Source organism: Engraulis encrasicolus, chromosome 16, assembly GCF_034702125.1.
Source record: "Engraulis encrasicolus isolate BLACKSEA-1 chromosome 16, IST_EnEncr_1.0, whole genome shotgun sequence".
NCBI classification, from domain to species: Eukaryota; Metazoa; Chordata; class Actinopteri; order Clupeiformes; family Engraulidae; genus Engraulis; species Engraulis encrasicolus.
In genome coordinates, this window is record NC_085872.1 from 3,684,166 (window position 1) to 3,707,182 (window position 23,017).

General features: G+C 41.7%; 1 protein-coding gene across 3 annotated transcripts; it reads right to left on the minus strand.

Moving 5' to 3' along the window:
* Positions 1 to 4,526: 4,526 nt before the first annotated feature.
* si:ch73-290k24.6 (WW domain binding protein 1-like) lies at positions 4,527 to 16,545 on the minus strand. Of its 3 annotated transcripts, none has more exons than XM_063218309.1 (7): positions 16,290 to 16,545; positions 13,326 to 13,370; positions 13,025 to 13,045; positions 12,858 to 12,911; positions 12,045 to 12,186; positions 10,373 to 10,534; positions 4,527 to 9,438 (listed from the first exon to the last, which is right to left on the minus strand). In XM_063218309.1, the coding sequence occupies exons 1-7, from the start codon at positions 16,347 to 16,349 to the stop codon at positions 8,534 to 8,536; spliced, it is 1,389 nt and encodes a 462-aa protein (XP_063074379.1). In that variant the 5' UTR covers positions 16,350 to 16,545; the 3' UTR covers positions 4,527 to 8,533. The 3 variants fall into 3 exon arrangements, with proteins under 3 accessions (XP_063074379.1, XP_063074380.1, XP_063074381.1); XM_063218310.1 differs by lacking the exon at positions 16,290 to 16,545 and adding an exon at positions 13,525 to 13,740; XM_063218311.1 differs by lacking the exons at positions 13,326 to 13,370; positions 16,290 to 16,545 and having other exon boundaries at positions 12,785 to 12,911; positions 13,025 to 13,037.
* Positions 16,546 to 23,017: the final 6,472 nt, after the last annotated feature.

Consider the following 23,017-nt stretch of genomic DNA (forward strand, 5'->3'; position numbering starts at 1 on the left):
ATAATAAGACAAAACTGTTTTCATTCATGTCAACTGTGCTGGTAACAAATGGACAGTTCCCAGATGACAAAGATGTCTTCATAATAGCAGATGATTGTGTCTACAATGTAGGAAATAGTCCTCCACTGGAACCATGAGGAAGCTGACACTCATGCCTACTGCATCTTCTCCATGCCCTCCAAACAGCATCAGTTGGAATGGACTATATACTGGAGACACAAATGTTGTCGTCATCCTGCTTGGTAATTTCCATTATATCAAGGATTTCAATGCAAATATTAAAATTTGCATCTGCTTCAAAATTGTAAAGACATCAAGAATGATCTCCCAGAACACTCTTGCCACAAAACTGGACACAGAAACATGTAAAGCCATGGCTCTCCTCCACCCATTCACTGGATCAGACAGTACATCTTCTTCCAAGTTCAGGGGTAAGCGATCCTGCTGCAAATTGATGCATGAAGTTCCACACTTCACAGAGATGTTCACAAGTATCGCTGAGACTCTATTCCAAACCTCTCCAAGGCTGAGAGAAGTTGCAATAAACTTTGTCTGTAGGTTGGGCTCCAGTGAACCAAATGAGGAAAATGATGTTGATCATCTTTGAATGAGGCTTTTGGATGAGGGATGTTGAAAGAATCCCCGCAACCATGGATGCTTTGGATTTCCATCTCAAAAGAAATGTCTTTCAAGCAAGCATCTGGACGACAGCCCAGATGTTAGTATGCACCTGTCTGGATTTTAATATTGTACTATACATTTAATCACAAAAGATCATGCATTTAGTTCATTTCATTCATTTAGACAATGCCTGTCAACAACTCCACTGACCATGGCTGGAAAGAAGAGGACTGCAAAGTTGTCCAGTTTGGACTCCACTACCACTTGCCAAAGATGTATTCCAATTAGAGGGGTAGAGGTGTAGAGTACTTGTACAAGTAGAGTACTACTTGTGTAGAGTACTTGTACAAATAGACCTGCCAGTTCTCGGTGCAAGTGCATGAAGGCAGAGTTAAAGCGCACACGTATATGCAAGTGCACATGCAATTTCTAAGAATTACCACTGACTGGTATTTTATATCTGTTCTCTAGTTATTGTAGAGTGGAGTATTGGAATAACCCCTACCCAACCCTATGGTTTTCTGCCAGAAAAAAACTGTTGTTCCTCATAGTATTTATTTGTATTATTATTATTATTATTATTACTATTATTATTATTATTATTATTATTATTATTATTATTATTGATTTACTTTCTTCCAGATATTAATTTGTAATTTTCTTGTGAATAAAATGCTGGTACTCTTTGTTGAAAGTTGGGTGCTTAATATCACAGGCTTTATGCAGCCATATTTGTGTATGGGTATCCTAGGTATCTTTGTGCTTCAGGGATATTCTTAACAAATCAAGTTGAGTGATAACCCTGGCTTTATTTACAACAACATCTAACAATAAATGACGTTTCATTGCAACTTTGAGGGCATTTCCACCCTTTATCTAAAAAAAACCTTGAATTTTGCTGTCCATTGGCTAAAAGTGTGTTTATTACATTGTGTGTCTTTAATCTGGCAACCAAATGCTTAGTCCACCAGTTCCTCCTCTTAATGTTGAATCCATACATACCTCATATGTTAAATTTGGTTAAACTAATCAAAAGTTATAGCAGTTTATATATTTTAGAGCGCCCCCCAGAGGCCATTTTGCAATCTGTGTGTTTGACACTCAGACTCAAATTATTCTATAGACCCTAAACTTCAACTTGGAAGTGAAAACCAAACTTTAACACCAATTTGAAATGACTGATAAAAATGACACATACATACGATCCCACTATATTGGAGTAGGCTACAGAAGGAACAGGAGGTTAGTTGCAACAGAGAAGGCAGAGTTTTTGGATGACATGAGCCTCGTGAGACCTTTTGTGGATGTTGGTGATGTGTTGATGAAAAGTGAGTTTATTGTCTTCTAAGGTGAGTCCCAAGTATTTGAAGTAGACAGTGGCTTCTGTTCCACCATTGGGTTATGGATAGAGAAGGGAGTGAATTTGAATTGTGAAAGACCATTACCATCTATTATTTGATACACACCATCTGCCCACCCACATAATACATATTTTCCTGAAACACAGCATCCCAGTTACCCAGCCACTATAATGTACGTAAAAGTCTTGTCTGTCATGCCTTGTCTAATGTCTGTGAGAATGGCTGGAGCCACACCAAAAATCATCTGTTTCATGTAACAGACGATAAAGATTTTATCTTATTTTACCACCCTGTTGTATAGGCCTACAATTCCATGTTTGCAGTTGTTAGGAGAGGGTTAGTTAGGTGCATTGGAAATGAACAGCACACTAACATGGTCACACCACACGGGGGCGCTGCCTAACTTTTGAGTCCCTGGGCCTACTTAAGAGTCAGGGGTCAGATGCAGAACGGAATCACTTGGGGCACAGACCTGTAGTGAATTCCAATATGCGGACTCTTTACTCGGTCTGTGCTGGTGGCCTCGCGTTTCATTGACGTCCTGCCTCCGTGGAGTAAACAATTAATTAAGTTTCCTCACTGTCAGCCTAGCCACAACTATTTTTAGGGGACCATTCTTCATTCACCATCCCATTTGCAAATGACGAAATGACATTATAAATGAGCTTTTGGGAGATATTGAAATACAATGCTGTTATCGATGACATCATCACGAGGTGACGAGGAGGCAAGTGAGCAAGAGAGGAGGGGGTGTGTGGATATTGGAATCCACCCCTGATGAACAGTAGCCTGGCTCTCGCGAGACCCCGAGTGCTTCGTGCATCTTCGTTACACTTCGTGAGCTATCTGCGCGAGAGTCAGGTTAGATGAACAGGTGCGCAGAGCACATTATAAAACTGCCAGTTTATTACAATTTGACATGGAAACTGGAGATACTTGTGTAGAAATTGTAGGCCTATGATAACATACACATGTCCGGATATTCAGAATTCTGTAACATGTGGGCATTTTTTGGGGAAAAGCATTTTTGTACACTTAAAAATCATCTAAATACAAATCCACTGTATGCCATTGAAATTAGGCCCCTACTTTTCTGTAATTCTTCATTAAAATGTATATTGCTCATACGGCAGGCAAATAATGGTAGATAGGGTAATTCTTAAAAACTTTTACATATCACCATTTTCTTACCTGCATTAAGAAAAACACTTTTTGTATTACAAGTTGACTAAAATTGTATTTACTTATGCAAATGAGACCCAGTCTGCAAGAATATGCACATTAGGCATATAAACCAAAACTGATGAAGATTAAGTAAAACTTGATTGTAAAACTGATTGATCATGTCCCTGACATGGCGCTAACGGTAGGGCACTCGTCTGCAGCACGTACCTTCCCTGTATCTCTCTCCCTCCCAATCTTGGCTTCGCTGTCCTGTCTGATAAACACCAATGAGGGCTTGAAAAGCCCCCAAAATACTTTAAAAAAAAAAAAAATTGAACATTTTGTCTATCTATACAATTATCCCACGGGGAAGCTCTAACTAACTAACATTTGTCAATTTAACTTTTCATGTTTTATTTGTTGTGTAGTGTGGGTAGGAAGGAAGAGGCTTTGTGTACAATTAATGTAATACCAGTTTCACACAAATGCATGATGTAAGCACAAATTGGCACATCTAGTGTTACACTACATTGTTACACTGGTTATTAAACTGCACCTAATGGGTTAGATCCACTGTAATAATGAACCATTACAATAGTGTCACCATTTGCCCCATTTTTTCCCTTCGTTTTCACAATAGTCGTTTGGTTTTAAGCCTATGTAGGTCACTGATCAATGTATAGATATTAAATATATTTATTTTATATCTTGTATTTAATATATGAAGAGTTCAGATGCAAAACCCCCTAAGTGCCTTTTCAGAAAATAATCTTAATTCATTTTTATTTAATACAAAGCTATCAAAATTGCATATTTGTTTATTTTATTTATGTAATATAACTATTTATATGTATTATCTAGTACATGAATGTAAACCAAACCAACAACTGGGTTCTTAAAAAATATAGAAGAACAGGTCTTCAGAAATGGAGTTAGGGGGTTTTGCATCTGAACTCTTCATATAAGTTTCTAAATAGGTGGACGGGAGTGGTAGGAATGATGGGGGACTGGAAGCGTCGCGTTTTGGGGATATACCTTTAGCAGTCGGAGGCGACTTCCTAGTTACATTTACTCAAGTATTGTACTTGAGTAGCTTTTATGAGTACACTACTTTGTACTTTTTAAGTAGTTTTTAAAAGGTAATAGTTGTATGTGTACTTGAGTGCATTTTGACCCAAACACTTAACACTGGAAACTGGCCTGAGTACTGAGTAAAAAAAAGCTGAGAGACAAAATTTCATGCAAAATAACACAATCTGCCCAAAGATTATGCAGGATTGCACACAGCATTTCCACTATTTTACTTGTCCCACCTATCTTGGATCAATGTACTGGATGATCGCCGGTGCCAAGCAAGAGACAGAGGTTATGGAGGAAAATATTATTTTTATGTAGGCTATTCTTAAGAGGCATACAGTATCCTGTAGTCATACAGGATTGGCCAGACATAACAGAATCCTGATTACTTTTGGGATGACATCATATTCATCACATGCAACATTGTGATCACTGGGAACATTTATTTTCACACAAATCAACAAGTTATCATAAGCAACAAAGACTGCTGAGTCGTACATTTCAAAGAAATTAATTTTGACATTTGACAAGCATTTTATTACGATGTGTCAGCATAAAGTGCTACATAAGGCATGACAGAGATAGCTGGACAAAGTTTAACAAATAAAGGCCTAACCATCAGAACACACAACGTTAGCACTTCTTTGTCAGTGCTTAAAATGAAATTCATCAATAAAAGAAAATTAACTAATTGATATGAATAGCCAACCTATGTGAAAAGTTGATAAAAAAGATCCCAAATAAACATCACATGTTTCACAGGCTACTCAACAAACACTGGTGACTTGTAGCTGACTAGAAACCTCTTGCTGCACTATATTTTTACAGGCCGGTGGTTTCACATGATTTAAATTCAGCTTTTGAAGGTTAATTACAAAAGTCTAATATAAACCACATTTAATGATCTGCAAATGGCAAATATAAGTTGAACATGTGTCAAAACATGTACAGAAAACAGTCATTGAGGCAACCCCAAAGCCACGCTCCTCTCATGCAGGATATAAGGATTAATTGAAGAAACAACAACAACATCAAAAGCCTCTTCACCACAGAGGAGTAGTTACATCGGCACTAAGCACTTATTGTTTATCAGACTACAACACCCCACTGCCACAAAAATGGGACATGTACATATGATGTACACCAGTAGTTAAAGTGGGTCTCTTACAGCATGATTTTTTTTTACTTTCCTCACAACTCAAACAGTCACTTCGGGCTTAGGAGTAGTCGAAATACACAAGTACCAAAGGGCTTCTAAAATGAGCACATCGCATTGTATGTGAAGTTTGTATGTCTTCTTGTTTCCTTCTGCTTTACAAAAATTAAGCTAGTAAAAATATAGAGCATATTGTTGAAGCGTAAACATCTACTTGCAGCCTTTAACTAGAGATAACAGTCAGACACTAGGCCTTGGCCATAGAGGGCACATACATTTCAAGAAGGATAACAGTTCTCAATGTGATGATTTTACAATTCGTTTGCCTTTTATGTACACCACAAGTAATTTAACAGTATCAGACTGTATTTTCTGTCAAAGTAACGACATGTGACAGTGGCTTTGCTCTAAACAACACAATGTAGCCACAGTTCATCACAATAACTTATCCTGAGATAAAACATGAATGCACACGTGACTGTATCCTTAACAAGCTCAAAATATGATTTAAAAAAAGAATCTGTAAAAGCCCTAATGTTCCAGCTAAATCAGATGCTCATATCTGACCCTCACTGGGCTATAGTGAGGTGTGCAACTGTTTCTAATTGATAATACAGTAACTAATAACAATTGGCCTCTGTTGGGAGTCATGGGCACGAATGGCTTCTTGTGTAAGTACAAGGAGTAATTATCTGGATTTTTAACAACTATTGTGCCCTGATATAATACTTAATGTCTATTTTAGCAACCTGTAGGAATACTACTAGTCCCTCAGTAACTGGCCAATTCATTGGGACTTAAATCTGAGAATTTAAATAGTAGATGATAAATAAACTGAATGTCTGAATGAAAGGTCGAAGCAAAGGCAAAGCCAGCAGTATGGTCACTAATTTGTTGATGCAAACACAGTGTTGATTCCGAATCCAAACAAAACAAGACATTATTCCTTTGGCTTCCATTAACAAAAAGAAAGAAAAATTGTATGAATAAAAAATGGGGTTAATCTAAAGCAAAATGCTGATGCATTCACAGAAGCTGCCATGTAAGAGCTTGAACAGTACATGTTCAACAAACAAATTCCAACGTGCGCAAGCACGCACACAGACACGCACACAGACACACACACGCGCGCGCAGACACACACGGCATAATGTACACTACTAGAGCAGGGATAATTAGTGTTTTTGTTGGTTTCTTGTATCCATGTAATCAAACCTCTTTCTAAATTTTACAGTTGAAACAATTAAAGTAGAAACAGTTTTCTTCCAGGTTCATATAAAGATGGCTGTCGTTGATGCTTTTTAAGTTAAACTGGAACACGTAACATACAGTAGATTGTACACTGTACTTTGTATATACTCTCGAAAGCAATGATAATGCTCCTGGTTCTGAAACTAGAGCAGTGCCACCTCGCACTCTAAAGGTCCAGTGTGTGGCAGGTTTAGGTGTTCATTCTTGCCATTTTGCTTTCCCAGTCACAGGCCTGTCCTTTTTCATGAGTGTTTTCCACCACTATTCATTTCAATCATTCATATTAACATAATCAGGCACATACCTGCTTATGATTTTTTTGTTGTTGCTTGCTAAGACGTGATACAGCAGCTTTGCGTACATTATTGTGACTTCTCAGTGCTGGGAAAGGAAATTTCAAAGCAAACAGCCATATGAGCCGACCTACAGAAGATTGTGTTACTAGGATGTGAAAACAAAGTGTTTCTCAGTTAAATCTACAGTATGTTAATAGTGGTTCATTTTGAACTCTTCACAGTGTGACACTTTTAATAATAAGCTAGAATGATGTTTCTAAGCGCTCTGCCTATTTTAGAATGAAGGGTATATTGCAACGTAACAGAAAAGGGGTTGAATAATTGTTAGATTTTTAGTTGCGTGCATTTAACTCTAAGAGACTATGACGGTTCGTCCATCGGAAAACGGATTGGTTTTTTTTTAGTCTTTGTACATGACTTGGGACTTGGGTAACTTTGAAGCCTAAAAATGAATGACAAACCTGGGAAGATAGAAAAAAAAACATTCCTGAAAAAAACTGAATGAGGTGAATTCACCAACAGATTTTAAGTTATGATCTACTGGGCTTTTTTCTATCGCACCCAAGTGTGTTAAATGCAACAGGCCAAAATAAAATATGCCCGTAAACTCAAAGAGTATTACATTCAGTAGCAGTAGTCAGAGCAACTTCACCATATCAGTTCACAGATAATGATCATATTTCACACACCTTTATAAAGTAAGATTTTGGGCTGAAGGGAATTTAATTGCAAGATAATAATTCTTGCTTTAGTTAAAACAACTTGGGCATTTAATGCTTACATTCATCGATTTAAGCCCCAGTCACACACAAGCCTCTGTGTCAGAAGACAAATGCATCAGCATCAGTTGCGTCATTATTGCCTAGGAAATGAGCAGCAGTCCAAGCAGCGTCGTAAAGATTGAAGGGCACATCAGTGAGTTCAAGGGGCATCCCGCTATACGGCAGGCAAATCAGGGGACGGGGGGAAGTCACTGATGTTCCAAAAAGCCAACAGCTCCAATACGTTCATAGCCTTGGCAATTGAATCACATAACAAGGAGAAAGAGATCAAGAGGAACGTATTTCTTGGGGAAGTGGAGGGGCAGGGGTAGTGCCACAGGAGAGGGTGGTGTGGTGAGCTGGGTGGCCATTATGCTGACTTCACACTGCTGCCCACAGCTGTTGCTCTTCTTCCTGCCACTCCAGAGGGGAGGGCGGCAGGCCATTTGCATTTTTCACAGGCGCTTTTGTTCCTCTGCCCAGGAAAAAGATGCTCTTTTGTTCTCAGACGCTCTCAGGCTGCAGCGGGCGGGGGTGGAAATGAACAAGTGAAATGTCCTCCTCTGGGGCCCTGCGCTCGTCCAGCTCCATCAGAACCCCTCTGTATTGTCTTTTGGGTCATCTTCGGGTTACTGAGCACCAAAATACAGTACCAAAGGTCTCGCAAACAGCGAAGGGTACCTACATCCCAGGCAATCGTTGCATGGTCGCTCAGGACACAAGCCTGATCTCTTTGAACAGACTGTTGAGTCCATCATTTCTCTATCTTAACTGACAGATGTGGACTGAGAGCTTTCAAATATCTCAACAAAGTTGATTGGTTCCCACCAACCATCAATTGCCACCTCACGAAGAATGGACAGTGAGAATGGCCTCGGCGCCCCTCTGGATGGCCCGGGCGGCACAGTCCTCAAGTGGCAGCTGGGATTGAACTTCCTGGGCAGCACGGAGGGAGCAATCAACACTGTCATGCACAGGCTCCGCTTCAGCCCTCTCCTCCTGTTCGCTCAGGGTACCATCGTGATCTTCAGACAAATCCCTCTTTTTGTCACCTTCCACAGCCTCTTTTTTCACCTTGCAGCGGCACACCTCGATGCCAGAGTCACCTGTTAGACGGCGATGTCGAAAGTGGTTCTCGTCATCCAGGTCATCCTCTTCGTCTTCCTCAACATCTCCCTCCACATCCGATGTTGCTGACACGTGACTGTCTGGCTCAAAGAAGTCCACGTTGGAGGAGAACAGGGCATGTTTGGGTGGTGAGAACGGGGCCCTGGGGGACAGCTGCTGCTGTGCTTGGTCATCAGTATGGTTCTCCTCAAATTCTGGCACTGGTATTGCCCCTAGGGGGTCTGCCAGCACTGCAGGAGGGGGCGGTGTGCCCTCTGGCCCACTTAAAGGTCGCGTAGGCGTTGAGGGGTTGTACTCCGGGCCCAGGACTCGAGGCTCCAGGCTGGCACTGGGGACTCTGGAGCCACCGATGTCACTGGGCGTTGTGGCGTTGCTGGTGTCGGTCTCGTCTGTGACCTGCACGGAGAAGGAGGTGCTGCTGTGGGAGGTGAGGGAGCAGGACTCGCAGGAGCAGCTGGTGTAGTTGCTGTGGGAGCTCTGGGACGAGGTCATGCCACTAGGACCAGCATGGGCGTAGCGGGAGCCTCCCTGTAGAGCAAACACAGAGCTGTATGGTGGAGGCGGAGTGTTGGGCTGCGCAGCCACCTCTTCGTATGAGGGGAGTTTGAAAGATGCTAGGAAACCTAAACAGAAAGGTAACAACATACTTCAAAATATTGCTTAAGAACGTTACCTTAAATGTAGGCAAACTTTATGCGTCTTTTTCATTATTTCTTTTCTTTGACTTGATCAGGGCAGCAGTTGTCATGACCATCTAGCTCACATGTTGTCCAGTCAATCGAGCGTTTGACACCTTGCAAACTGCAAAAGTAATCATTCCAATTTTTTGTAATCCCTAGTCTGCCCTAGATCATACCTGTCAACTTAAAAAAACGGGACAATTCCCAGATTTAACCCAAAAAAACAGGACATTTTCGATAGGCCAAATACACACTGACCGTCACTGAGTTTAGTTCTTTTTGGCTTTTCACACTGACAGTCCGCATGCACGACCAGTCCTGTCCAAAATCCCCCCACAAGCCCATTTTAGGATTGTGTGCAGCTTAATCAATAAAATGTGTGCAATTTGTTTAATGTTTGGTCCGTTGCCAGACTTTACAACATACTGTAATTCATTAAATATGATATAATTTGCATATTTAAACATAGCCTAAAAAAAACTGATTATACAAAAACATCTCTTAATGTGGATTACCAACTGTGAATGTTTCAATTTGATATCTTTCAGTTTAAAAAGTTACACTATTCACATGATAATTTCTCTATGGCAAAATCCATAGGAAATGTACAACCTTTGAGCTTTAAAAAAGTATTTTCCACTAAATTGATGGAGGCAGATTTTGAATAAGTGATGCAAGGGGTTTCAAGGATAAAGAAAATGTAGGAACCATTACAATTGAAATTTGTTCTAAGTTTGCCCTTTTTTTTAGCTATATTGACTGGACTAATACGCACTTAAATCCTTAACATTTTATATCAAGAGAGGGCTGAGAGGCCGCGACAATGGCTCAAAAACATCAGTGAATGGCAGACTTAGATAAAAAAGATAATTCATACTAAGATCCAGCATGGAGGCAGGATAGTTGCAGGCTCCATGATAAGCAATGAGGTTGATCTCTCGCTGTCTCTGTTGCTGTTGAATGCGCAGTTTAGCTCGACGGTGTCGGTATGCACAGCAGCAGCTGAACAGGATCAAGACGGTCCACAGCAACCAAAACCCTGTAGAGCACATGGAGACACACACATAGACACATACGATTTTCAGAGTAGCATAGGGCTGCGTTCAAAAGATCGAATCGCAATCCAATATCGATTCACAACTTTGTGGATCGATCTTTTGCAGATGATTATAGGCGCTATTTTCTCAAGCGCATCCTGTAGCTCTCTTCCACATTCATGTGGGCTATCATGGTATTTCATGTTTGTGTGGGCATCAAAGGCTGAGATATTTAGGTTTTTATAGCCGGTCTTAGAAGTCTAGGAATATATGGGTTGAAGTAACCCAGCAATACAGAAGATCGATATTGAATCGAATCGGATCGGATCGTGGATCGAACTGGATTGTGACCTTCTAGATCAGAATCAAATCAAGCCAGAAAATTTGGATCGACTTCCAGCTCTAGAGTAGCATAATATATGGAACAGTGGAAGAGTATTCACAAAAACCTCCATAGATCAGCTTAGAAGGCATTTTAAGTCAAGTTAGATGTCATGCCACAGAGTTGGCCAGCATCACTTCTAGTCATCCACAGTTTATTAGGGTGTCCTCTGCACTAGGGCGAATTTATATCGTGATATCAATATTGCTGTCAAACAATATAAAATTTCATAATATCGAGTTGAAACAATATATTTTGCCATTTGTATACACTGTCAAAAGGTAGCTTACGTTAAGCGAAATACATTCCCTTCCACTTGAGCCATTGCAAGCACAGAGCAGACTTGCTAACCAACACTCATGCAGAACACCACTGTATGTTTCTCTATGGCCCTCCACTCACACTGGAAGAGTGTGAATTGTTAGCACAATTATTGGTCTTAAAAAAATATTGTCTAAAAATCGTGATATCAATATTGACTGAAATAATCATGATATTGATTTTTCACATAATCGAGTAGCCCTTCTTTGCACTTAGTGTTTTTTTATTTTTATTAAAAGCTTGGTTATGTAGGCCTACTCCATTTAAGATTACTACTGTCATCCTACAGGTTTTCTGTTGGTAATGGCAGAATTCACTCCTAGTCTTGTCTTGAGCCTAGTGGGTGGGTGTACACTGTACAGTATAAAATGCAGTTGCCAAGAGGACTTTACTCTAGGCCAGGGTTTCCCAAACTGGGGTGCGTGCACCCCTGGGGGTGCGCGGCCTGCCTTGAGGGGGTGCGCGAGCTGAATAGAGCAATGGCGGATATGGTAGTTTTTATCCAGTACTGTATTAATGAACATTAAGTAGTTCTTAATAGTATGGTGCATTATATGCTGTAAGGGTCCATCTGAAGTGTCGTTTAATTCCAAGGCTATATTCCCCAAAAACGACTGTGCTTAATATGCAGTGAATGAGCAGTGAATCCATACTTGCGCGGCCATCAGCACACCAAAATATTCGCTCAGGGGGTGCACGAACCACATTGAAATGTACAAGGGGGTGCGCAGGGAAAAAAGTTTGGGAACCCCTGCTCTAGGACATTACATACTCTAGGACTTTAGATGAGGTAAACAGCCAGGACTTACACCACAGCTCATAGTAGTAGGTGCAGCAGCCCGTCTCTCCACAACAGTGGCCTGTTTCACACAGGTAACCAGGGTTGTTGTTCACTCCATGGCAATACTTTGTACTTTCCATGATGTGCTGGCTACCTTGATATTTCACACCCTGCACATGAGAACGTGAATGTCAAAACTATTCAGTTTGTCATAGTTTCAAAAAAATGGCCGTACAGTAATCAGAAATACAACAACTTTGTTAGTCACTGTTTTGGCATCAACCTACCAACACTCCAAGACGTGCTGTGTCACGTGACACAAATAACAAACTGTGTTTACTCAGGGACAACACATTTGCAGTGTAAGGTCAAGGACAACACATTTTGTGTCAATGACTTTTTTGTATTAGATGTGTCATATGTGTGTAAGCAAGGGGTAATAATAATAATAAGCCACATTCCTGGTTTGTGATCACTGATGAAATGTTAGTACATTTGGCTAAGTTGTAAGTTTATAATACATTTAAAATAAGAATATTTAATGTGCAATTTAAAACAAACGTGACACAGCATTTTAACTGGATAATACACGCTGTTGTGTCACATTCCACTATGTGTTAAAACCATCTTAACACAATGCATGTGTCAGAAAAACGACACATTCTTTTCAGAGTGAACGTACGTACGTTACAGTACAACACATAATGAACATGCAAAACAAACTTTTATGCAAATGTGGTATATGCATAAAACCCCACAATACCGTACCGGGTATTGTTTAGACAGCACAGAACAGGACTGACAGTTCTACATGCAACAGGGAGGTTCATGCATTTCTCGCCTTGCTGATGCTTCCCATGTTGGCACTGGTTACCATTTCAGGAGATACAGCCACCTGTCATTCAATAGACACAACATGTGTCAACAGAAGGTTGAACATTTCTCATTTAAAAAAAATTTCAAAGCAATTGAAACAATTTAGGACATTCATGAATGTGGAGATTTCACCTTTGGAATTGTCTCAGACACCTGTAGAAACACACACACACGCATGCGCGCGCACACGCACACGCACACCCACACACACACACACACACACACACACACACACACACACACACACACACACACACACACACACACATTTTTACAGTTTTTCAGTTGCCCATTATACTGGAGAAGACAATCTAATTTGACTGTATTTGAGATGAAATGACCACAGCAAAACATGAGCGATTCACAAGATATTCTGAAAGAGTTGCATTTGCTTAGTTTACTTGGATTAGTGGGGAAAGGAGAGACAATTTACCTCAGCTGGAGTCCCATCTGGCTTTGGCAAGGAGATGGTCATTGGCTGATGAAGCACATCCATCGGAATAGGGAGAGGATGGAAGAGAGGGTGAGGGAACAGTGATTAACAGGACGAAATGCACAGAATGAACAAAAAGATCAGACTATCCATCATTGTTTTTTCTTCTCATAATGTGCCTTGTATCCTTTTCCTGTACCTTGCACCCTTTGTGATTGCCACTGACCAGCTACATCCCTCATCTCATCCACATATCTGCTGCAGAACGCTGCACTGCTGATCACTGTTGAAGCTGTCTTGTTGTACCACACTGTGTGCATCCCGGCTCTGCTGTGTTGAGTGCACGGCCTCTGCTCTCCCCGTGTCCCTTCATTTGAACAGAGCAGGACAATGAATCCTCTCTTCCTCTGTGGATGGGCTTCCCCTCCTCAATGGCCCTTTACAGAACCAGCAGACAGCCAGTGCCAAAAGCCTCAGATATTCCTCCTCAGATGCAGTCAACACCGTTTCCACGACCCTCAATTCATACATCTCACTCTCACCATTTCAAACCGCTGCCCCTTCTTACTCCCTTTCTGGCTGAAACACACATATCTTTATCAGCGAGCCACACAGAAACAGACACACAGACACAGACACAGACACAGACACAGACACAGACACACACACACACACACACACACACACACACACACACACACACACACACACACACACACACACACACACACACACACACAGATAGACACAAAGACACACACAGAGAAACCCAAACACACACAAACCACAGACGATATGTCACAGCTCATTACTTATTCATTCTGTGTGAGTTGTTTTCAGAGAGGTCTCTGTCTCCAGGTGAATGCTGCAGGAGGCTGAAGGTCACTCTGAACTGTGTTTAAGATTCAAACTCAAGTCAACACAATTTTCCTTTAGCAATTTTCCTCTGTTGCCACAACAGGAAAACGGTAGCTGATCTGGAATCCCATGCCTTGCACCCTCTCACTCAACCCCCTCATCCAAATGAATGCGTTTCAGATGCTAAACTCATCCTAGCCGATGGCATTATGTCTGAAGAAAAGCATGCACTGCATGCACTACAAAAAAGGCATTGTGGCCATATGAGCAACATCTAGTTTGCAAAATGATAAAGGCATGGAGTACGCATGTGAGTGCCTTGTTAAACCTGTCAATACAATGTTTTCAGAGGCATACAGTACAAAGCATAGTCATACAAATCGTCAATCGTTATATAACATTAAATACAAATATATGAATCACAACCTCTACCAAAACCCAAGGCCATTGATTCTGACAGATGTCCATAAAACAACCCACATTTCTATCTACAATGGGCCCGTAACAATAATGTAAGTCCTGTTCTCACTTTTGATAACATCTTCTCAATTGTGACTATGAGTCTCATTAACCCCTTAGCGCAAAGCCTATGTTATAACCTTACTGTCACCAACGTCCAACTGTCCAACTATGTTATAACCAACTGTCATCAATGTTGCTATGATGTAGTTGAGTATTTTCAGCAAATAGTGAATAGACCCGCCGGCGACCCCATCTGCACTAAGAGGCTACAGAATAACTAGACTGCATTCTCACAGAAAATGCGAAAGGGGGGCTTGCCTTTTGGGCCAGAGTTTAGCAGTTTTAAGAAAAATAGTATGCTATTCTAACTTGGCTAAGTAATACTATATAATTAAAATGTGAGATGCACTATATGTAGGTCAACATGGGATTCAAACCTGCAACCTTCTGATCTTCAAACCAACTCCCTAGCAACAAGGCCAAGCAACTGACTGTAATATTAACGGTAGGCTATCTCTATCTCTATCTCTATCTCTAGGAGCCTATGCGTTTTACATTTTCAAAAAACCTCCCAACTTGCGGATGAAAAGCAAGCAAGCAATCAATAATAAATAAATAGCACTTAGTAATTGGGGGATAAGTAAGGGGGATTTGCAGAGGCTTAATTATCACAAACAGGGGAATGAGGCCTCATCAACAGGAGGAGAGACAAACGTCTCTCTTCAGCCTTGGATATTGAAGTGTCTGCCAAAGTACAGACGAACATCTGTTGCCTGTAGTTCACTGGTGTTTGTCAGGCCATAACTTTATTGGTATGTAGGCCACTACTTACCAGAGCCACTATTATTATTGGTAAACACTCAGAAATCCTTCCAGTGGTCTTCAAAGGAAGGAATTGCACAATAGGAGAAGAAACTGAACAGAGGTAGGCATGCACACGTAGGCCTATTGCAACAGTAATAAAGGCTCCATAACTGGGACTGAGAGATGTCTGCTGGCCCATCTAACTAGCCCTAAGGACAACAGGCCATTTATTATCACTGCATCAGGCTAGCTGAAAGGAAATCTGAATAGTTACTGCATAGGCAATAATAACAAATCTGGCACAGGCCTTTTCCCCATCCATGCCATCTCTAAAATGAAACAAATACAAATGGAAAAAAATGACTCAAAAGATGTGCGTTGGGATAACGCACAAAATTAAGTGGTAATCATATGAAATTGCTGATGCTGAGTCTTGCCGTGTTGCTTCCAGACTAAAAATGTCCATCACCCATGATAAGACTGTGGCAGGTGCTTCGGCTTCACAGTCACAATACTGTTGGACAAAAACATGCATGATACCCGGCATGGAAACTCGACCCATCTGCATTTCTCAACTACCACACACATAACCAAGAATGACCCGACGCAGAGAGAAAAAATAACTGTCACTGAGACATTTCAATCAGCACTTCATGTATCACACTTGCTCATTGCAAAGAAACGGGCAAACACATGTGACAATCTAATTCGTGCATCGCTGACCATAACAAATTCAATGCATATAGGGTGATGGACCGCAGCTGGAGTGGTTATCCTGTTGTTGACACTGATAACTCCTTTTTGCAATAGCTTCCCATGACATCGAGGAGCAGTACTTACCTCCTCCACTTTCAACAAATGGCAGAAATGCAGTTCATGATCCTCGCGGGAATCCTCCATCCCGGTTGAGGGCCGGTGGACAGTAGAATGGGTCAACGTCTCGAGAGGAGGGATGCTGATCGTTAAGTCCCCATCTCTTTCTCTTGCGTCCTCCTACACAGCCTCCTCCGCGCCCGCCATTCCCGTGGCCGTCAGGACGCCCCTCCCAGATCTGCACGCCAACGGGGATACCGCGGCCAATTCAATGATGCAGGCGGTGCAAATGAGAGGAGGAGGTAACGTTCCAATTTACGCGTAGGCTACCGTGAGTAGTTCCTGGAGAACAACGGCTTTCCAATATATTTGTTGTAAAGTAAGAAAATTGTTCTTGGAGGGTCTGGTCTAATTGTAATGATGTCATATAACCCCAGCCCACAAACGGGGAGTGGAGTGGCGGCTGCAGCAGTGATTGGACGGAACTTATCATAGCAACAACTGCAGACACTTCAATTCTTCAGCCACTCAATTTCTAGGAGATGATCTTCTCAGTTTAACGGTGATTCTTCTAAGTTGGCCTTGTTGACTGGTTACTCTCTAGTATTGAGTAGGCCCATTTGCACTCTGCCTTCATACAATCAGATGCATCAAAGATATTGGTGACAAACAATACACACTATGGCCCTACTAAAGTCTGTTATGACTATCAATTAATCCAATGCTTAATCCTTTTACCTATTGAACACTCACATTTGGTTCCTGTTATATAGGCTAACATTTGAGCTGCCTTGTGTGAAACAGGGTCTCTGCGGTGAACTCATTAGTGATTGCAGAGAGGCTGAGGCATATGGAAAAGGTGCCAAGGAAGATTGCAGGAGTGTGTATGGAGGAGGGGAGGGGTAGCCTCTACTCAGAACACTCACAGAGGTGATCCAGCGAGTGGTCTAGTCCTGCACCCATTATATTATGTAACAGAGAAGCCACTCAGGGCTGCGGCGACAGCATTCTTGTCAGGATGTCTGCAGTAGGACTGTTTTGCTTCGCAGTGTAATATTTCCATCCTTCCATGTGTTTGAACAGAGAGCCAACTTAATTAATTTCCAGAAATAGATATTTTTAACTGTAAAACTTACTTTGCTTTGGTCATACTATTGAATATTGGTTTATTACTTAGTAAATATTAAAGGAAAGATTGATTTGGGCAATATGCAGCCTCAGTTTCAATGAGCAGCATAGTTGGAAAACCTATGGCCACCATCCTACACAGTGCACCTTTAAAGAAATTCTATATTTTACAATATTCTACATTAAGCCATTATGTGAAGAGCAACCAAACTGTTACACATATAGGTTACTGTGGCACATTTTCCACAGCATGGAGCATTTGACTGATTTATTCTCACCGGGCAAATCCACTTTTCAATCACAAAATAGAAAATATATTATTTCTGCCACGATACTGTGACCGTACAGCAACAGGCATTTCCCTGTGTATTCACTATGGCCAGCGCCTGTGAGGTACCTGTAGCGTTGCACCATATTTCATGACCTAGTCGAGCGAAGAACTTTGTGATGGTGGTTGCCATGGCTTGTGGAATACACTCATTGACCACTTGATGGCAGCAGACATTCAGTAGGCAGAACAGTACTACTGAACAGGGTACTGCTCTGAACAGACCACAGGAATCAGTTGTTCATGGACCCCATTGACGTTATTGGTCAGGAAGAAAAAATGTTCAACAAACATGAATATATGCACCCAAACATGCAAAGACATCCACGTGCATGGACTCACATTTAACCTCTATACACTTCTTCCCTCTGAATAATGCTAGTTCTGACATGAGAGATGTCTTGTGACTTGATCAAATTAGTGGTTGGGATCGGTTGGGATGGAATTTTCTTTAAACATTGTATCTGAATCAGTGCATCAGTCCAGTCTTATGAAAGGTGCATTCATTTGGAAGAGACTAAACAATATCCTCCATGGCCTGATTATCATCGACTTTCAAATCCTTTCAAGACTTGGTCTGACCAAGCGCATGACAATTTAAGTTTTCCAAACGGCATGGTTGACCCGCCTCCCAAGGTTTGTTACTGTTTGACAGGTGTCAGACAAAGTGGGTGGAGTTCACGATTTTTCTGGAGATCAGAAACGATATTTGCATTGCTCTTGGCCTGACTAGAAGCAACACGATGTTGTACCACTAGGAGGGCATGGCCTGGCTACCACAGTAGTACCTCTGAAATGGATCCTCCGCCGCTACAAACAGTGCCTGCACGTCATTCTAGTTCCACTCTTCCTGTCCTCCAGCCTCATTGTGTCTCCTTTTCTATAGTGAAATCAATAAGGATTCTCTGCTGTCAAGCGGTATAGACATTTTTTGGGGACTCCTCCCATTCAATATGCTTGTCACAAATGAGAGAATTAATGTTTGAAATGTGTTTTTTTGCAAGATATTGAATGGAAAATTTGCTCATGGATGATATCAAGCCTCGTGTCACAAATCTGGAGGCCCAAGGAAAGGACTGGAGATAGTACGGTAGAACAGCTTACAGCCCAGAAGTGCTGCAAGAAATCCTCAATCTACTTGATGCTTCTGATATGAAATTAACATGTAAAAATGTAATATTTGGCAACTGTCAGTATTGATACAATATTGTTTGTTTTGTTCTTTTCTTTATTTAAATAGGACAGACAGGAACAGACAGACCAGACAGGAAGCGAGTGGGCCAGAGAGGCTGCGCAGGGCTGGGAAACCACCCAGGCCAGACTCAAACCTGGGTCCGCATTGGCAATGCATGTAGGCCCTACTTATGTGGTCAGCTGCAGCATGCTGCACCACAGCACCTCCACAACATTGTCCTTATTTAAAAAGGTTAGTGGTGCTACTGATCGACATTCTCATTCTTTTCAGCGATCCCCATTTGTCATTCTGATCACACACAACCAAATCACATTTCTACTCAGCACATGTGAGCAGTGTGGTACCACAGACCTGACTTTTTACTCCTTTTAATGTATGGTTCAGTTTGCTGTTCCATGTCTTATATCAAGAATGGTCAAATAAACTCATTCATTCATACAGTACATAAGATATGTTTTTACACATAGCCATTTTAACAAACGGAGGGCCTACTACATCCACCCCCCACAGAAAGCCAAGTCTCAGGTTACATGCAAATGCATAACTGCTTTTAGAAAGAATGATTATACACATTAATTTGTTCATAAAATCCCCAACAGTGCATGAAAACTGAAGTAGAGACATTGCTAGTTACAAATAAGGTTCTTGCACTTGTCCATCTTCGAAGCTTAAGGAATATTCTAAAATAATCATTATATGCCACCTGTAGCTTATTCAGTTTATGTGCATAGTATTTACATGTGAAAAAGTAGTGCAATAGGTCAAAGAGATTCTCTGTGCCAACCAGCGGGCCAACATTGGCCTGTGTATATAGGCCTATTTTATGACACTGATGCTGGATATATCATCATCATCGCTGGTCATCAGTGATGATGTACAATGATTCAAGGATACAAGGAGTTTTATTTGTCACATACATAAGATTAAAACATGCCGTGAAATTAGAGTTGTCCACCTAACTGTCTGCACAGTTTGTGTAGGACTACACAACTAGGCCTATATACCATAGTTTGTTAGTGAGTCTATGTGTGTGTGTGATTGTATTGTGTTATTAGTGTCGTGTAATATAAAAGGATGTAATGCAATGTAATGCTTGTAACAGTATGTGTAGTGTAGTTCAGTGTACTGGATCAAGATGTGTGCAAGTTGGACAGAAGATGAACAAATGTGACCCAGGTAACACACACCAAGAATACAGTCAGACAATAAGAAATATGGAAACTTTTCTTTTTGGTCCTCCTTTTTTAAGTTTTTATGCTTTATTTTTTACATTTTATAACGTAAATGATAATAACACGCTACTTAAAAATAACTTGTAGCGTACGTAAAAAATAACAATGATGCTTCACAAACATTTGCATTTACAAACCGAAAGTGTATTAATTCAAAACTTCATATTTTTAATTCATAATATTGTCCTGACACAAAGCCCTTCTCTGTTCTGCCACTGAAGAGGCAATCAGAATAATAGTGCTTCACTTCCTCATAAACAGGAAACAAGTCCATGCATTTGTGTATCCTGGATTCACCGCTAATGCATGCTCTTTTTTTACAGAGATAGGTACGGAGCTCAAAATTGAAACTTTTCGGTGTGTCCTAGATTCACCACTGCTGGTTCCATTTAGAGATAAGTATGGAGTTAAAAAGTGAAACTTCTTTTACAGTTTGGTAAAAAGAATTTCCAGAGAAAAGTGTGAACACATGCAAAGATCACAGAGAAGCAGCATGATCAGCACGCAACACAATTGTTTCGTGCAATTGCAGTTTTCTGTGTCACACCTGTTTTAGACTGCAAGGGGACAGATGAAACAGTTGTGCTTAAACAAAAGCCAAAAAAAAACGTTTCTGTTGTTGCTCATTTAAGCTTTATTCTCTTCGCTTTCGGTCTCTCCTCCCTATAGGGCCACTTCCCTCCTCTGCTGGAGTCTTGTGTGGAGAGTCTGCACTCTAGTCTCCTCCCATTGCCCCACTCCCTCTCTCTTTGCTTTTTCACTCTATTTTGTTTCAGGGTTTTTTTCCCCCAACACGGGACATAGTGACCCAATTTCTGCTCAATCCTCTTTTGCTCTTTCCATGTGTCTGTAATGCTGAGGCTTGCAGAGAGCAGACCAACTTCCTGGTTTCTTAAACCACATTACATACACACACGCACACACACACGCACACACACACACACACACACACACACACACACACACACACACACACACACACACACACACACACACACACACACACACACACACACACACACTCTCTCTCTCTCTCTCTCTCTCTCTCTCTCTCTCTCTCTCTCTCTCTCTCTCTCTCTCTCTCTCTCTCTCTCTCTCTCCCCTCCTAACTCCCCCGTTCCCTCTCTCTCTCTCTGATTCTGCCTGCCTTGCTCTCCTCTCTTCTGAACCGAGTGTTTCCTTAAGACTCCTACATCTTCACATTGTGCAATGTGCGGACTGTGTGAATGTGCGAGTTGACTCCAGTTCATCGCAGTGACAGAAGGGCAGAGGCCTGTTAGACCACCTTTGCCACTCCATATGGACTCCCTAGACCATTGATCCATTGATCCCTCATTACGACTCGCAATACCATGTTGAGTATGTGTGTGTTTACGGTTGGAGATGAGAAGCCTGGGTCTCCATGTCTATGTCCTCCCTGGCCATTTTGGACATTGTTTTAAACTTTGACTGTCTATTGCTCTTGTAATGGCTCATTTTCTATTTTTTCTGTTCTCATCTCACTCCGATACACATTATTTCCCTGGTCTGCGTGCAGAGAGGAGGAATAGCTGTAGAATGTAGGTCAGCAGTGTGCTGAGTTACCAATTGGAAACAGCTGTGCATTTTTGGCCACTGTGCTTGTGGAGGCCAGCCAGCCTTCTAGCCACTGAGATAACTCCTCACAACCAGCAGTTCCCTCAGAGCAACCTACCCAGTCTTTAGCCCTTTATTCTTGTTCATGTCTGTGTCATCTCCCTCTCCCTCTCCCTCCACCCCACCCACCCGCTCTCTAAACAGTCATGAATAAAGGATCTGCCTATACTGTGGTCAGCTGTTGACTATGGCTTCTGTACACTATTCTATCAATACAGATAGGCATCAAATAGCTTGAAAGAGCTGCACTAGTATAAGGCAACTTCTCTGGTGCAGGCATGCATATAGGGAGACGACCACTGAGGTTGTTTTTCTACACGTTAGACCCCTCCTCTATCCCCAGCCCTTTCTCCCTCTGTCACTCTTTTTTCATTCACTCTGTCACTCTGCTCTATGTATTTGTTTCTCTCATGTGGTTCTCAGATTGACAAAGGAGGCGGAGCGAGTGAAAAGAACAACAGAGCTAACACCCCAAGAGACTTGTCCTTATTTCAGCAGTGAGATTTCTGTGAGGGAGTGTAGCTTTGCAGCTCCACTATTGTTTCAAGTGAACACGACCCTGGATCTCAGCTCACTCGGTGCCCACCCCTTCTCCAATAACACTGGGGGAATCACGTACAGCCTTTTGACTGGAGTCTGGGCCCTGAACAAGAGAATGGTAGGGAGAGAGGCTGTGAAGGTCAGAGAGGCACTGGTGGAGGCACAGCCTTCGTCCACTTGCAGAACCCCACTCACTCACACCTGGGGGTAATTACCTCCAAGTTTGGTCTGAGCTCTGGTCTCTTGAGACAACACCTGCCAGGGGCCCCTGCAGTCGTGTGGATGGGGGAGGGGGGTGGAATATTATTGTACTTGGCCCCTCCTTAGTTATGTAGTCATGCATGGGGCTCTGCTGATCTGCAAAGGAATACGTGCTTTTGTTCATCACAATTTCATGCAATGCACTGCACTTTTTTTTCTAAACATAAACAGATATAAACAAAATAAAAACAGTGCAACATTGAAACATGTCAAGTTGAATATTCCCACCCCAAGTCCTTGTACTCACGCACGCACACACACACGCACGCACACTTGCACGCACACACACACACACAATATAACTCACACATTTGTATTCCCCCGCACCCAAATACGCAGGCACACACACACACACACACACACACACACACACACACACACACACACACACACACACACACACACACACACACACACACACACACACACACACACA

Excerpts from the sequence above, each read along its gene's own strand:
- si:ch73-290k24.6 (XM_063218309.1), bottom strand. The coding sequence starts at position 16,349 with ATGGAGGATTCCCGCGAGGATCATGAACTGCATTTCTGCCATTTGTTG. Across the intron at positions 12,912-13,024 it reads TGTCTGAGACAATTCCAAAG|GTGGCTGTATCTCCTGAAAT; the intron begins GTGAAATCTCCA and ends ATTGAATGACAG. Across the intron at positions 12,187-12,857 it reads ACATGGGAAGCATCAGCAAG|GGTGTGAAATATCAAGGTAG; the intron begins GCGAGAAATGCA and ends TCTCATGTGCAG.